General features: G+C 41.4%; 1 protein-coding gene and 3 non-coding genes across 4 annotated transcripts; all 4 read left to right on the forward strand.

Annotated features, from left to right (window-relative positions):
* The first annotated feature begins 4,006 nt into the window (after window positions 1-4,006).
* On the forward strand, window positions 4,007-13,033 carry LOC140118370 (T-complex protein 1 subunit zeta). The gene is made up of 14 exons (XM_072136215.1): window positions 4,007-4,376; window positions 5,751-5,814; window positions 6,215-6,349; window positions 6,509-6,682; window positions 8,323-8,426; window positions 8,782-8,892; window positions 9,170-9,329; window positions 9,616-9,698; window positions 9,775-9,871; window positions 9,963-10,110; window positions 11,220-11,353; window positions 11,615-11,717; window positions 11,986-12,058; window positions 12,747-13,033. Exons 1-14 carry the CDS (start codon window positions 4,240-4,242, stop codon window positions 12,817-12,819), a joined length of 1,596 nt encoding a protein of 531 aa, XP_071992316.1. The 5' UTR covers window positions 4,007-4,239; the 3' UTR covers window positions 12,820-13,033.
* On the forward strand, window positions 8,580-8,709 carry LOC140120086 (small nucleolar RNA SNORA15). The gene has a single exon (XR_011853515.1). It is a non-coding gene; the product is annotated as a small nucleolar RNA SNORA15 (small nucleolar RNA).
* Window positions 9,362-9,494, forward strand: LOC140120089 (small nucleolar RNA SNORA22). The gene has a single exon (XR_011853518.1). It is a non-coding gene; the product is annotated as a small nucleolar RNA SNORA22 (small nucleolar RNA).
* Window positions 11,777-11,907, forward strand: LOC140120090 (small nucleolar RNA SNORA22). The gene has a single exon (XR_011853520.1). It is a non-coding gene; the product is annotated as a small nucleolar RNA SNORA22 (small nucleolar RNA).
* Window positions 13,034-16,788: the final 3,755 nt, after the last annotated feature.

Raw genomic sequence — 16,788 nt, forward strand, 5'->3', positions numbered from 1 at the left:
GGTCACTAAGGTTCAGGGGTACAGAATTAAGATAATCTACACAAATCTTTACTGGAAATCGGGTCTGGATAATGTGCATTCCACTCCATTTGAGGTACTCCATTGCATAATTCACAAAGTGTAGGGCTGTTCTGTTCACACTAACGCCACTAGGTGACAACAGTGGATGATACATATTGCTCTCTTTGAGGTGTTATTGACGCTCATCATTTCTGCTCAGCATGAATCTACAGTGGGTAATGACAGAATTCAGACCCCTTTTTAAATTTTTCACTCTGTGTTATTGTAGCCAATTGGCAAGAAAGTTATTTTTTTTCTTATATACATTCTGCACCCCATGATGATTAGGATAGGCAAACACCATATATATAAGACCTCACAGTGCTTATCAAAGCACGAGAATCATGAGGTTTAAGCAACTGCCCAAGAAGCACAGATATGGCTAAGGTTACAAAAGATTTCTCCAGCACTCAAGGTTCCTGAGCAGTTTGGGATGATCACAACTCTTCCTTGACTTGAAATTGTGAGAAAAAAGCCTTGGTTAGAAAAGTAAGGAAGAACCCCAAGATCACTGTGGATGAGCTCCAAAGGTGCAGTAGGGAGATGGGAGAAATTTCCACAAAGTCAACTATTACTGCAGCCCACCACCAGTCAGAAAGCCTGCATACAGTTGGCAAAACACTTTTTGGTGTAAATTCTAAGCAGTAACCAGGAGAAACCAGGCGCTGCTCATCACCTGCTTAATATAATCCCAACAGTGACACATTGTGGTGGCCGCATCATGCTATGGGGGACAGAACAACTGGTAGCAATTGAAGGAAAGATTAATGTGGTACCAAGATACCCTGGATGAAAACCTCTTCCAGAGTACTCTGGGCCAAAGTTTCACCTTCCAACAAGACAATGACCCTAAGCACATAGTTAAAATAACAAAGCCGTGTCATCAGAACAACTCTGTGAGAGACTTGAAAATGTCTGTCCACCAACCTTCATCATCCAACCTGAGGGAACTGGAGATGATCTGCAAGATAGAATGGCAGATGATCCCAAATCCAGGAGTGAAAAACTTGTTGCATAATTTGCAAGAAGACTCTTGGCTGTACTAGCTCAAAAGGTGCTTCTACTCAATACTGAGCAAAGGGTCTGAAGAAGGGGTGCAGACTGTACATTATTGAGCAAAAAAATTATTTCTTATCTTGCGATGAAACCTTACAAATCTGAATACTTATCGTGCACACTGTACTTTCATCAGTTTACCCACTACTACCCCATACATCGCAGATGTACCCGGACTCATGCAAGATGATGGTCCTGTGTTCAAGTAACCTAACAATTCATCTAGCACACAGACCATGCTGATGTACACCATATTGAATGGTCTAATGTGACACTTACATGTGCCTGGAGTGGTGTACCATTCAGCACCCAGTTTTAAAGGCTATTCACAATGAAGTCATCACCAGTATGAAATGAAACATGACACATTAATGTCTTAAATTTTGCCTGTAAAAGATGTGCGTAAATAGTGAAAATGATACCACCAAGGCTCTGGGACCTAGCCACTTCACTAAGATAGTACAGACACCATATGCTAGCCAAAAAGTAAGGGTGACCTTTATGTAATATGTGGGAGGCTGAGGTTGTGCCAAAGACACACTTGTATACGCTGTCATCTGTTTGCCATTTTCTGTACTGGTAGGATCCGTGGGGGGAATTCAATATATGACTAAATGGAGAAACAATAGGAGATGCTTAGTAGGCCTCCAGAGGATCCAGGGCATATGCAATAACCACAGACCGAGAAACTTAAGTTAGCCTGCTAAGTAGTACAAATAGGCCAGGCAAAGCCATACCTGCAGGCTACTTAGGCTTTCTTCTCCTCCCTCATGATACCATTTAAATGGGGTTCTGGTAGGTACAAGCTTTAGCTAGTGAAACTTAAAAGACTTGAGGTATGGGGGTGGTGTAAACTTGTACTTTGTTAGCCATAGAGAGCAGAATCCTGTCTGAAGAAAAGATCTACTAGGCAAAAAGAAAGAGAACTATTCTTGAAAGCTCACAATCAAATATACTAAGTCTCAAAAATGAGTTGCCTAATTTCTTAACTTTTATTCATATATGGGGGAGAAGACTTGAGTTGTAATATATAAACACTTGGGCTGAATCTCCAAATTGATGAGGTTAATGCGTACAGTTACTGAAAGGGGTAAGGTACACCAAATGTCAAACTTAGACTCAAATAAGAATTGTGATAAAAATATAGGCCATACAGCAAGGGGCATTATGCTCAACAGTGCCAGTACAGGTCACTCACATTCCCCCAGTGTTAAACCTACCACTTGAAATGGTAGGAGTAAGCTGTAAATACCGATCACCAGCTCAGGGTGAGTTGGTGCTGGAGCTTACATTCATTATTGTCCTAAACCACTGTATCGCGGTTTAAACACTTTTTAATAGTATCTGAAGTCGCCTCGGCACACCAAGTGCACAACCACTTGGTACGCCGAAGCTGCTTCAGATATAAATATTAAAAAGTGTTTAAACCGCGATACAGCGGTTTAGGACAATAACGAAAGTAAGCTCCGGCACCAGCTCACCCTGAGCTGGTGATCGGTATTTACAGCTTACTCCTACCATTTCAAGTGGTAGGTTTCCTTTAAACAGGTCAAGACAGCTTGCAAGATATGCAGAGGATATGCAGGAAGTAGGCGGTCTAATGTGCGAATGACTGCTGGTGACTGACTTCTTGGGGAGTCTGGACAGTGCTCTCCTTCACCTCGAACAATAGCGCCTCTCATCTTCTCCTGGTTCACCTGCTGTACTACAGCATCCTTAATATTGTCCATAGTACTGCTTCAGAACAATGGACATGTGAAAATGTGTCCTCCTCCATTGCCATCTGAAAAATCCCACACAAGTGTAAGAGTCTCCTCACTGTAAGGACCTCACCACATGCACCCTTCTGTAGGTGGGACATATTGGTAGTCATATTGATATAGGTGGTGTCACCTAACTTAGCGCTGCTGCCTAATGTAAATATTTTTATAGATCTCTTTTCTCAGTAATGGCAGCGATTCTTAGAAAAAGATAACAAAAATGGCAGCCTGTAAGTGCACTATACATAGCACTGTACTACGCTAGTGGTTGATTTCGCTTAAATAGGGAGCCCCTCCTGGGCCAAATGATCCAGCTCAATAAAAAGTTGGACCGCACACCACTAGAACACCCGTTCATGAGGCCTAGACATGTGATCTCAAGTGCCCCCCAGGAATCTTTGTTTGTGTTTTAGCTGACACTGTTCGGGAGGTGACTTCCTCCCCAAAGAACAAGACTTGTTGCTACTATGTCTGATCACATTGAAACTGCGTTGTCTAGAGTTAGGAATCTGTTCCTTCTGGAATAGGCTTTAGGCTTCCTGAAAGTCATGATTGATGGTAAGGCTACATTCACACTGACGTATGGAGGACGTATATACGGTCGATATACGTCCTCCATAGACGTCAATGGGCGCACGGCGCCCTACGGGAGTGGTAGGGTGCAGCACACGTGCGGCACCGTACCCGGAAAAAGATAGGACCTGTCCTATCTCTCTCTCCGTAGTACGTCGTCGTGCGCCATTAATTCCTATGGAGAGGGACAGGGGTGAGCTGCGCTCACCTCCTCCTCCTCCTCTCCCCGAACACTGCCGTTGCCCGGTACGGGCGGGCAACGGCAGTGTGAATATAGCCTAAGAGAGCTGCCTTACAAGGTAGCAAAAAGAGGCGTGGCTTTCCTTGTCCCATCTAAGAAAACCTGTCTGCATATTTCCCAGAATCCCCTAGTGGAGCGTTAATATGTGTAAATCTCCACATGCCTACTCTCCATAGCTCTTACATCTGACCCTGATCTATAAGCAGAGACTCGGGCCCCTATAACGGTACACGTGCAGCACCGCGTACCACGCCTTGTCTCATGCCGCCTCGTACTGCGCCTGGCAACAGGACACGAACAACTGTCACTGCCTCCGGCGGTTATAACGTTCGTTGTGGATATCGCGAGACTAGATACTATGGAAGCCAGTCATAAGCCACCAATCAGAGAGGTCTATGGGCGGGGATTGCCGGGCGAGCACGCTAGATTGTTCTGGAAGAGCCGGCCCCACTCTCTTCTCATCGCGGCGTGCGGGGAAGGCCCGGGCTTGGTCATTGTGCGCCGCGCTCTGTTCCGCCATTCCTCTCCTGAGCCCCCCGCTCCTCCACAATGGCGGCCGTTAAAGCCCTTAACCCGAAAGCCGAAGTAGCCCGGGCACATGCGGCTCTTGCCGTGAACATCAGCGCAGCCCGCGGGCTCCAGGACGTGCTGCGGACCAACCTCGGGCCTAAGGGAACCATGAAGATGTAAGCGTGCGCTGCTTGTATGTGCTGCTAGAGGCCGGGCGTTACTATAGAGCTGCTAGGGGGCCACCTGATCCGGCGCGGCCTGGGCTCTGCCTTATTTGGTAATGGCCCTGCAGCCATGGCTCCATGTGCCGCCCCGGGTCTGTGCCTGTGTTGTATGTAATCCGCATATGGCCACATGTATCAGCGGATACTGAGATGTAATAGAGGCCACAGTTATTGTGAGCGGAAGCCACTTGTAGACTGAACGGAGATGAGGCCTCGTGTACAGATGTGACCAGACCTTACAGGACATGATCAGATTTACTAATGATAGACTAATTACTTGCTCCTTATGGTCTCTAGGAGATGGCACCATTTGACTTGTTCTGGAATGGCTGGACTGTAGTAGAAATAGGCAAATGAGCCTGAGTTGCTACAGCCTATGGGTCTGTTCTTAGGCTGAAACCTCATGGATTGTTGGATTACCATGTATTTCGCTGGTTTAAACCTGTTTTCTCAAAATTTCTAGAAGTGCAGGCAGCTGTCAAAAATGATTTAAACCAGCCAAATGCATGGTAAACCTACAAAGATGTGTTTTAAGTTACCAAGAACACCCCGTGTGGCAGCACCCTATGTCCCCAGAGCACCTATTTGCTCAGCCCTCTCATAATCTATGCACGTCCCTACTTTCAATATTCCTCCTTGAAGGATCCGTTACAACGACATATAATAACTTTAAGTGATTTTTCTATTCTGATCCTATAGAAAATGGTAGCCAAGCATTCATATGCGTAGGGTATAAGAGACCAATGTCTATTAGGCTCACAGCTATGTTAGGACGATTTTAACTCTACCACCTAGGGAACTTTACACTTTTGATAAATTACTTTTCACTTGTGGCATTGATAGGGAACCACTCATAGGGCCAAACCGGCCCCCCCTCCCCTCTTCCCTAAACATAGTTTACACACCGTCCCAAAGTAACTGTGATACAGTTCAGGATTATAGGGGTTGTCTCCCCATGACAATCCTGAACATAAGGAGGCCTTTGCACGTCACATTTTTTAATAGCATCCAAAATGCAAGTAGGAGTGGGCTTATTTTGGCCAAGTCCTGCCCCATTTGCACATGGGGACATGCCCTACAACGAACTGCAGATGTATTCGCAATAGTCTGGAGGTCTTGGAAGATGTGAAAAACTGATGTCACACCAGAAGAACGTCTTTCCAAAAATCAACAGACATGTGAATGTAACTATGACGTTGAATTGATGTGGAGCAGCAATTTGTCCTAGGGGCACATCTTTGAACTTGCCTTATGCATTGTTGATGGCATCTGGAATTTGTTAGTACCATTGTTGCCTGAATAGTGAACAACTGATTTCTCTTACAGGTTGGTGTCTGGAGCCGGGGATATCAAGCTTACCAAGGACGGCAATGTCTTGCTTCATGAAATGGTATGTCTGTGGATCTGTGTTGTGCCTTTTTGAATCCCATCCAAGCTTGGAGGAATCTGTAAAAAGTAGTTGTATTTAAATGCATTACATGTCTTCTAGATGGGCTGCACACAAGTGAGTCTGCTCTCAGCAACTTGCTGCATATGTGTGAGAACTACCTGCCCAGAACAGCTGAACTGAGTTCAACTGCTCTGCATAGGGGCTGGTAAAATCCGGCAGACGCCAAACGGGTTTCTCACAAAAGAACTTGATCTTGTACATCTGTATGTCACTCTAGATTCCTTTGTGTGTTTTTTTTGAGCCAAGCAAGGTACAAAGATAAAGTTCCCTTCTACCCATAATTTGTAGCTTTGTCTCAAACTGTGTACTCCAGCCTTACAGTGATTCTCTTTATTTTTAGCAAATTCAGCATCCAACAGCCTCTTTGATTGCTAAAGTGGCCACTGCCCAAGACGACATTACAGGAGATGGAACGACATCAAATGTTCTCATCATTGGAGAGTTGTTGAAACAAGCGGATCTCTACATTTCTGAGGTAAGCATAGTTGACTTTTGACATAAACTCTACTTTGCTACTTGAATTTCTTGTTTAGGAAGCAGTGAAGGGAGGAGTATAGGTTTTCCTTTCTTTACTGGTAAACACAATGCACCAATAATTGATTTCAGCTCTTCAAATTTTTTTTTGTGTTTTAAGGGCCTTCATCCTAGAATTGTTACTGAAGGGTTTGAAGCGGCAAAAGAAAAAGCACTTAAAGTCTTAGATGAGATTAAAGTTTCCAAAGAAATGGACAGAGAAACCCTCATTAATGTGGCCAGGACATCTCTTCGCACCAAAGTACATGCTGAGCTGGCTGATGTTTTAACAGAGGTAATTATTTAGTATTGTGTCTAGTATTGCCCCAGTGCGCTTTGGTTCTGTTTCTAAACTGAGTCAAAGCGGTACATGTGACTGCACCCAAAAGCTTAGCATGGGAAAATCCATGCATCTTTAGTGTAAATTCATGTCAGCAGTCATGAGCAGCTTCTGGCATCTCAACTGTTTTTTGTTCTCTAAACAGCCTAAAAATGATACTTCATGTTCTTAAATGGCCAGGTACTTATTAAACTTCTCATACATCAAATATGAAAATTACTTGTTACATTTTATACTTCATCGATGCATCGGAGTTTAAGTGTAAATGCTGATGAATCTGGTGCAGCTTAACCCCTTTGAGCTGTGAAGGGTGTATGAAGAGGGCTCAGTTGCATAAGCATAATCACAGTCCATCCTTTGAATGTCCTTTAAAACAACTTGCGTATCCTGGTGCATGGACGGAGACCCTAACTCAAGCAGACGCCTCCTGAAAGTGCTGTGATGGCGCCATTTTACCTCCGAACATCATCGATCGGCGGCGATCGGTTGCCATGGTAGCTTCTGCCTATTCATTACAATGAGCCAGTGGCTCATTGGAATGTATACTGTGCAGAAATGCCATATACTGCAATACAGTTGTATTGCAGTATATGGTAGGAACGATCGGACCATCGAGGGTTAATGTACCCTGGAGGGTCTAAGAAATAGTGAAAAAAGAAAAAAAAATGTGAATCATTAATAAATTATTAAAAGTTCAAATCGCCCCCCTTTCCCTAGAACTGATATAAAATATAATAAACAGTAAAAATCGGACACATTAGGTATCGCCGCGTCCCAAAATACCCGATCTATCAAAATATAAACTGTTATGGCCGGCGGTGACCTCCAACGGGAAATGGCGCCCAAATGTCCGAAATGCGACTTTCACTCCTTTTTACATGACATTAAAAATGTAAAAAAAAATTATCAAAATGTTGCACAGTCCTCCAAATAGTACCAATGAAAACGGCTCATTACGCAAAAAATGACACCTCACACAGCTCCGTACACGAAAGTATGAAAGTTATTAGCGTCAGAAGATGGCAATTTTTTTTCTTTTCTTCTTTGTACACATTCTTTAATTTTTTTTAATGTATTAAAACTCCATAGAACCTGTATAAATGTGGTATCACCGTGATCATACCGAACCAAAGAATAAAGTAGAGGTATTATTCGGAGCGCAGCGTGAAAGTCATAAAAACTGAGCCCACAAGAACGTGACGCGCACACATTTTTTTTTTTTTTTTTTTTTTTTTTTTCACATTTGGGACTTTTTTTCCGGCTTCCCAGTACACGGCATGGAACAATAAATAACATAAAGGGAAAGTAAAATTTGTTACGCACAAAATAAGCCCTCACACAGGTCTGTACACGGAAAAATTAAAAAGTTATGGATTTTGAAGGTGGAGAGCGAGAAATGAGCGAAAATACCCTGCATTAGGGTAAGGGGTTAAAGGGCCTTAAAATGTCAATGTGGGTTGGCCAATCATGTATAGCAGACTTCTTGTACATTATCATATGTTGAATGCACAATGTTGCACAGCCAACATTTCAGAGCATTTGGCTCAGTAAATCTGTTCCTTTTGAATATTTAAAACTCCAGTTTTGCTTTTCAGGCTGTTGTCGACTCTGTTTTGGCCATACGGCAGCCGGATGAACCAATTGACTTGTACATGGTGGAAATTATGGAGATGAAGCATAAAACAGAAAGTGACACTACGTAAGTAGTACGAATTCCCTTTTTATACAGAACTGCCTCAGATGCTGTTTTCTTAGTCTAGCTTTGTATTTTGGTTCTGGATGATTGCATAGTTATATCAAAAAGCAAAGTACTGAAATATATATTTACATTACACTAAAGTCTCATTAAAGTGCATGGATGAATTCTGCAAAGTCTTGTAGTAGATTTAGCAGTCAGACACCATGCTAAAGTAAACCACACGCGTGCTCTGTAAACTGACGTTCCATTATTTGGTAGCGTATTGGCACAACTGTGAACACATGTAGCAAAAAAGTATTATTGACACTCTTATTACACAATGCCCTGTACCTGAGAAATATAAAACTTTTTCTAGGTTAATAAGAGGCCTTGTGCTTGACCATGGAGCACGTCATCCAGATATGAAAAAGAGAGTTGAGGATGCTTACATTCTCACCTGCAATGTTTCCCTTGAGTATGAAAAAACGTAAGTATGAGTTTGTATTTTCTTGAGGCGGACTTTAAAAAAAAAATATATATACATTTTAAGGGTCGGGGTGTTTCACGTTATTGATGTGGTTGCCTTATAGGTGGTACTGATTTGATTTTCTGTCGGAGTTGACAAAAAGGTGCATGAAATATTTTCAACAAATGCATGCTTCTCACTGCATCTTGCGTGTACTTTTGACAATATATGAAACTCCACTGATATATTGGATGCATTATATTTAACTTATTTCTGTGTGACTTATTTTCTTATGTAGTGAAGTCAATTCAGGATTTTTTTACAAAAGTGCAGAAGAGCGGGAAAAATTGGTCAAAGCTGAGAGAAAGTTTATTGAAGAGAGGGTGAAAAAGATTGTAGCCCTGAAGCACAAAGTGTGTGGAGATTCTGCTAAAGGTTTCATAGTTATAAACCAGAAGGTGAGATTTGTTTCTACTTTGTATACCGAGATCTGCACAATGAACACCCAAGTGTGATTTGTAGCACCCTTGGCTTTTATTTTGTGCTAGAGTACAGCTGTTCTTTTTCCTCTGCATCTGGTGAAAACTGATTTACTGGTATGTATTCAGAAGAACAGAACATTTCACAAACTGAAAAAAGACTTTTTCGTGAAACAATGTGTGGCTGCTCTGAGAATATAATGGGGTAATACATATTTTAAATTATTTGCAACTTCTATCAGTTTACAAGTTTCCTGTCCTTTAGGGAATTGACCCATTTTCATTGGATGCTCTTGCTAAAGAAGGGATTGTAGCTCTCCGTAGAGCAAAGAGAAGAAATATGGAAAGGTGAGTGAAACTTAAAAATGCTCTTATGCGTTAGCTGAAATACATACGCAAGTTACAACTACTGCCCTTTTTCCAGGCTTACCTTGGCCTGTGGCGGCACAGCAATGAACTCTGTGGATGATCTCACTCCAGACTGCTTGGGACATGCTGGTCTTGTTTATGAGTACACATTGGTATGTATTCTTGCCCACAACACTTGAAGTTGGTTCATGTCTATTTGTGGTATTTGTCCTCTGTAATATTTACATGCTCTAAATTTATCAGGGTGAAGAGAAATTTACATTCATAGAACAATGTGAACATCCACGCTCTGTTACCCTTCTTGTCAAAGGGCCCAATAAACACACCATTACACAAATTAAAGATGCCATTAGGGATGGCCTGCGGGCAGTTAAAAATGCCATAGAGGATGGTAAGTAGAAAAAAAATATATATATTGTCTTCAAAGTTTACTACTCCTTTTATATTTACTTGTAGTTAACCTAAATTTGCCAAGCAAGGGCCAGTAGTTATTCTTTGGTATGTTTCTAGAAGTTGGTTTCCTTGCTGCTTTTGCTTTGTATAGTTTGTTAAACTTCACATTTTGTGTGTACACTCATACACCATTATTAGAGGCTGTGGGAGGTGTATACAAATGTATGGCATTCATTTCTGGTCTCTGTTAAAGGAAATCTAGCATTTGATGCATTATGAACTAAGCATACCTTGAGAATGGTGTAGCTACACTGATACAGGATCATATCTTGGTTAATCCCTGAGTTGAGTGGTTTTGATGAAAAAACAATTATAACATTCATGACCTTGGGAAAACCTGAGTAAGGTTGGCTGCCTACATAACCACAATACACATGGAGCTTAGTCAAGACATTACTAATCAACCTGAGCTGACGCACTCATACACAGCAGCTAGGGGATGGTGCAGCAATTGATTATTCTGCCTTCATACACAACCCTGGGATTACATCATCCTCTCCTGTAGTGAATAACTCGCGTGCAAAGAGAAGCGCTGATCCAGCCACAGTATACGTAAAAATGTGGAAATTTGATACAAGATACGTAATGCAATATCCAGCCACAGTAGTGAAAGACCTTCAATTATCATTTTATAATTGTTTTATCAGCAAAACCACTTGGTATATGGTTTAACCAAGATATGATCCTGCATCAGTGTAGCTTCAGCATTCTCAGGGTATGTTTGCTTCATAATACATCAAATCAAATGGTAGGTTTCCTTTAAATATAATAATGTCACAGGAAAGAGACCCTGAACTTCAGCAGCAGCAAATTGCTGCCTATTGCTGATAATCCTGCTTTCAGGGGGGAGATACTGAACAGGAGGAAGTATCCCATCGTAGAAGCATGATGCATTGTATCCATCCATCGTAAGGATATTTACAGGATTTCTCCTGATGTATCTACTACAGCACAAAAAAGTGAACTTAATATTTGAGAATAGCCTTGCCTATTGGTGTATTTGTGTAAAGGATACTTGTGTAACTCTTTCAATCTCGATTTATCTAGGCAGTGTTGTGCCGGGCGCAGGTGCTGTAGAAGTTGCAATTGCGGATGCACTTGTCAAACACAAACCTAATGTGAAGGGCCGAGCCCAGCTTGGTGTGCAGGCATTTGCTGATGCTCTCCTAGTCATTCCCAAGGTATTGGGGGGGATTCTTGCCAAATTTGTAAATGTCTACATTTTGCGTAACCTGTTTAGTTAAACACGGTGTTGTGCGACAGTATTGTTATCGTCCCACAATTTTTGGATTATCTCGTCACATGTCTTCACTACTCTCTGGGTTTGACAATGTTAGTACTACCAGTGCCCAAGAGTTGTATGGTAAAGAACACTTCCCCCTTTTAAACCTGACACTTTTAGTTGTGTTAACTCACCCCCTCTCCCATCCCTCACCTTGCAGGTTCTTGCTCAGAACTCTGGGTATGATCCTCAAGAAACATTAGTGAAACTTCAGACGGAATATGCGCAGTCTGGGCAGCACATTGGAGTTGACCTAAATACTGGTAATCTTTTCCTTCTTCTGACAACCTATACTTGTCCATAGAGAATAAAATTTAGAACTTTGCACAGAGAACACCCGAGTGTGCTTCATTGCTCCCTTGGTTACATTCTGTGCTATATGAATGTCTGTTCTTTTTCCTCTGCGTTAGAAGATACTGTTCTTCTTCACGTATTCAGGAGAACTGCACATGGTGATGGCCATGAACTTTAAAATCCTATGTATCAATACAACAGTTTTAAGTCTCTCTTACTTTATCCACTCTCCCGAAGGTGAACCAATGGTATCTTCAGAGGCAGGAATCTGGGACAATTATAGTGTTAAGAAACAGCTTCTTCATTCCTGGTAAGTGTTTTATCCTTGTGGTTCAAATCTGACACCAGTTGTGTAATCTTCACATTAGTGAACATGACAATGCTGGTGACATATGGAACCACTGCTAAAGTGTTTGTATATAAAGTGCCCCAAAAATAGTTTCAGTGTTAGCCAGTTAAAAGCAACAGGAATTTATATAGTGATGTACATTCAGTGGGAAACTCATGAGGGAATACCATACAATTAAAGTATACACCTTATATCATTGACCATGCTCATCTAATGGCTGCAAATAAGTGTTTCTGTACAAAGGGTAGGTAGTATAAAGAGTAGACTGTACTCTACTCCTACTTAAGGTTGTTCAATACCTTCGAAATTGGCACCAGAATTAATTAAAACCGGTGAGGAGCAAAGTTAGTAGAGGTGACATTTGTTATATAATGTAGTAAAAGTAGAGGTCTGGAACGTGGCTTCACTCTGCAGTGAAGATCAGTATTGGGAGTTAATAAAAAGCAGTGGATGACTAGTGGCAATTTATCTCTATTGTAGTGATGGTTACAGATTCATTTAACTACCTACTAATCACATTGTAGAGTGATTCTCCATTAAGTCACTATTATAACCAGTGCCATTGGGATGTATTAACAATACAGTTGTTGTGTAGACTATGCATATTGTATGATGATTTGCATGACCTTTTTGTGTTTTCTCACCCTAGTACTGTCATTGCAAGCAATATCCTGTTGGTGGATGAGATTATGAGAGCAGGAATGTCTTCTCTAAAAGGATGAATCTGAAGATGCTTGACCATTTCTTATGCGCTAGCTGATTTGCTGAACCAGAGTTTCCCTTGAACTCATCACTTTAAACTGTAAAACAATAGCACCTATTGAAATTCATTTGATTTAACTTTGAGAATTTATTTATTTCAGTTTTTTTATGGCACTGAAGTGTACAACTTGGCCCTCCAGTCTTTGTACTCAATAAACATAAGCGTAACGTTCACACCCTGTTTGCTTTGAATTTTGTCTATTACCAAAGATGAATAAAGTGTTCTGCATCATTATAATTGGGACCGTCGTGGAAATGTATATTAGAATTGCTACAGAACATACGACATAAAGTGACACTTTATTTTTTTTATTTATTTTTTTTTGAGTCCCCTTTTAGAAAGATACACTTCTCCCAACATTCCTGCCACTTTTTTAACCCCTCCAAAAAATAGCATTTGTTGAACTCTCCAAAATACGCCCCTCTCTCTTGGCGATGATGTCCTTGTTTTGAGCTAAATTTTCTTCCAACTCTGCTTTCCAACTCACATTTTCTCCCATCCATAAACAAAAGGCGAATTACCGAACGATACTGCCATTTTTCAATCTTGGCAAAAATCACTAAATGGCTGCCAAATCCAAACTAATCAGTCTGCAATTCGTTTTGCCATCGTTTGATAGATGGCAGCACACTATAACACCAACTTCCCTCAGGAATGCCCTCTGTAGTCATGGGTACTTATTGAACCGCCATCGTACATACCAATAAAAGATTGTGCAAATACCCCCTAATAAACATGCTTAATCCCACAGACAATCCTTCAGATCGCTGAGGGCACCAAGCGTCAGTCACTTAACAAATCACCCAGTTACTAATTTACATTTTTTAAGGTAAAGATATAAAATATATATAAAACCCTTTTAATCTAATGCTTTGGCATGCAAAAATTGAAATGCAGTCCCACAACATTTCGGTAAAACAAACCATAAAGTCTTTTTTTGTGTGTATGCAATAAAAAAAAATGTATAAGTTAAAGGTGGTAAGGCACTCAATGGAATCGACAGCAGAGCTGGAACAGGTTGGGTGACTACAGTTTAGATCAATGTGACCTGAGCTGCAGCAACACACTTTGACAACGTTGATTGAAGACTCAATCAAAACATGCAAACAAATATAACTTGAATATTAACCCCTTAAGGACGCAGCCATTTTACAGCTTAAGGCTCAGTCCCATTTTTTAGATTCTGACCTGCGTCTCTTTATATGGTAATAACTTTTGAACACTGTTACTTATCAAAGCGATTCTGAGATTTGTTTTTTCCCCACATGTTGTACTTCATTTTAGTGGTAAATTTTGGCTGATAAGTTTTGCGTTTATTTACAAAAAAAAAAAATGATGAATTTTTAGAAAAATTTGCCATTTTCGCAATTCAAAATCACCGCATTTTCAGGCAGATCGATTTACCACCTAAATAATGGCAGAATAACATTTCCCATTTTGTCTACTTTACATTTTCATAATTTTTGAAATGTTTGCATAATTTATTTTGACGTCACGCGGCCTACAAATCGAATAGCGATTTTCCGTATTTTCAGAATTGACTGTTTTGGGGATAAATACTGTTTGAAATCAAATTTTGCATATTTAGCAAACAAAAAAACACCCTGCAGCTGCCAGGATTTTAGCTTTCTCGTTGCCCCCTTTTGAAGGCTATAAAATTTTCGCTTTTCCGTTATTTGGGCCATGTGACGGCATTTTTTTTGCGGGACGAGATGCTTTTTCCATTACCATTTTGGGGTTGGTATCACCTATTGTTGAAAATTTAGGAACTTTTTTTGAGGGCAGGAGTAGAAAAGCATCAATTCTGTACTGGATTTTTTACTTTTTTTTTTTTTTTTTTCTTTTCTCGTGTTAACCGTATAGCCTAATAATCATGTTATATTTATTCTATGGGTCGATACAATTACGGGGATACCAGACATGAATATTTTTTCTTATGTTTTTCTAAATTTGCCAAATAAAACCCTAATGTGGGGAAAAATCTATCATTTTTGCATCGCCGTCTTCCAAGTGGCATAACATTGTTACGTTTTTGGCTACAGAGCTGGTTGATGGCTTGTTTTTTGCGGGACATGTTGTTCTTTGCAAAGGTATCATTCTGGAGTACATATGTTTTGTTGATCACTTTTTATTGCATTTTTAGTGGGATATAATAGGTAAAAATCATAATTTTTGGCGGGTTTAACTTTTTTTTTTTTTTTTACGGCGTTCATCATGGGTTCAATAGTTATTTAGTTTTATTCTATGGATTGTTACAGACGCGGTGATACTATATATGTGGGGTTTGTGTTATGATTTAGACTTTTTTGAGCGTTATGTCTCTTTATATGTTTTGGGGCTTATGGGCATTTTTAATGATTTATAAAGTTATTTCCCCAGCACCACGACGGCACCAACCAGAGAGAGGGATCCGCCCCCAGGGACAGGAAACCTGAGCTTAAAACCGCACTCCTCCTATCCTGCCTCAGTGGTTTCCTGTCCCTGGAAGGGACCTGAGCTCTCTGTTTTGTTATTTTAGAACCGCTGGTTGGCGGTTCGTTTGTCTACTCACCAGCGGAGGCCTCCATTCAGGGAGTTGCACCCGTGGTCGGCCATCTTCTTTCGGGGACCAGACGCGCGCATGGTGGAGAGCGCGACCGGAAGTAAGGATGTAGTACTTCCGGTTCGCGGGGCCGTGTTTCGCCCGACACGCCGTCAGGATCCAGGAGGAGCCCAAGGATTATAGCACTCCTCCTTGGGTGAGTGGAACGCTATCCAAAGTTAGTTTTTTGGCCTTCTTTTGGGACTCTTCAGGAGTTTAATAACTCACAAGAGTCAGGACGGTACCGGAAGGGGGGGCGGAGCCTTCTTTGATAAAAAGACCGGGGCTTTCAGGTGGACGGCGCTCTAACACTCTTTCAGCATGGCAGAAAGACGTGATGCTCCTGAGCCCTTGAGGACCCCGACTCCGGTAATTCAGGGGGGTGAGTGTTCTTACTGTTTCTGTGCTGTGATTATTCTGACACTGATGCAAATTTTCTAAACAAACTACTTTTAGGGAGAAGAGGTCCCCAAAAAAGCCACCAAAAAAACCCATCACAGGGATTGTAAGATCTGTAGTAGAAAATTGCCTACAAACCATGAGAAAAGTACATGTCCTTCATGCATCTCAAAAATTATGGCAGAAGAGTCTGCCTCTTGGTTGGAATCTTTGCGGTCTGTTATTAGAGAAGAAGTGCAGGTGTCGGTTAAGAATATCATTGACCAACAGCCTGCCTTCATAAGTAAAGACCTCCCAGGTCCTTCCTCAGCTACTCCCATGGAAACATTATCCTTGTCAGAGGAGGAAGGAGAAAAGGGGGATGAATCTTCAGCCTCAGAAGAGGAACTGTCGGGACGTCCTTTATTTTTGGCAGAGGATACGGAAGGACTATTGAGGATGGTTAGGTCCTCCATGGACATAGAGGAGAAAAAACCTCATAAATCAGTGCAAGACATAATGTTTGAGGGGCTGACGGAAAGGAAGAGGCGTACCTTTCCTATCCATGATACCATTCGTTCCCTGATCTCAAAAGAATGGCAGAGCCCCGATTAAAAAATCCTATATCCCTAGGGCTATTAAGAGAAAATACCCCTTTGAAGAGAACGCTACGTCCGGCTGGGGCCTTCCACCAAAAGTGGATGCCTCCATTATTAAAATTTCTCGTGGTGCCTCTTTACCCTTTGAGGATATTAATGCTTTAAAAGATCCCATGGATAGAAAAGCAGAAGGTTTTCTCAAGAAATCATGGGAATATGCGACCACTTCCTTCAGACCAGCAGTAGCGGCAACCTGTGTGGCTTGCTCACTCCTGTTATGGTTAGACCAACTTGGGGGGGATATCCAGAACAAAGTCCCTAGAGAATCCCTTAAAGCCTCAATAGCAGGTATCCAAAAAGGGGCGGCTCT

The sequence above is a fragment of the Engystomops pustulosus genome, chromosome 2 (assembly GCF_040894005.1).
Source record: "Engystomops pustulosus chromosome 2, aEngPut4.maternal, whole genome shotgun sequence".
Taxonomy (NCBI): Eukaryota; Metazoa; Chordata; class Amphibia; order Anura; family Leptodactylidae; genus Engystomops; species Engystomops pustulosus.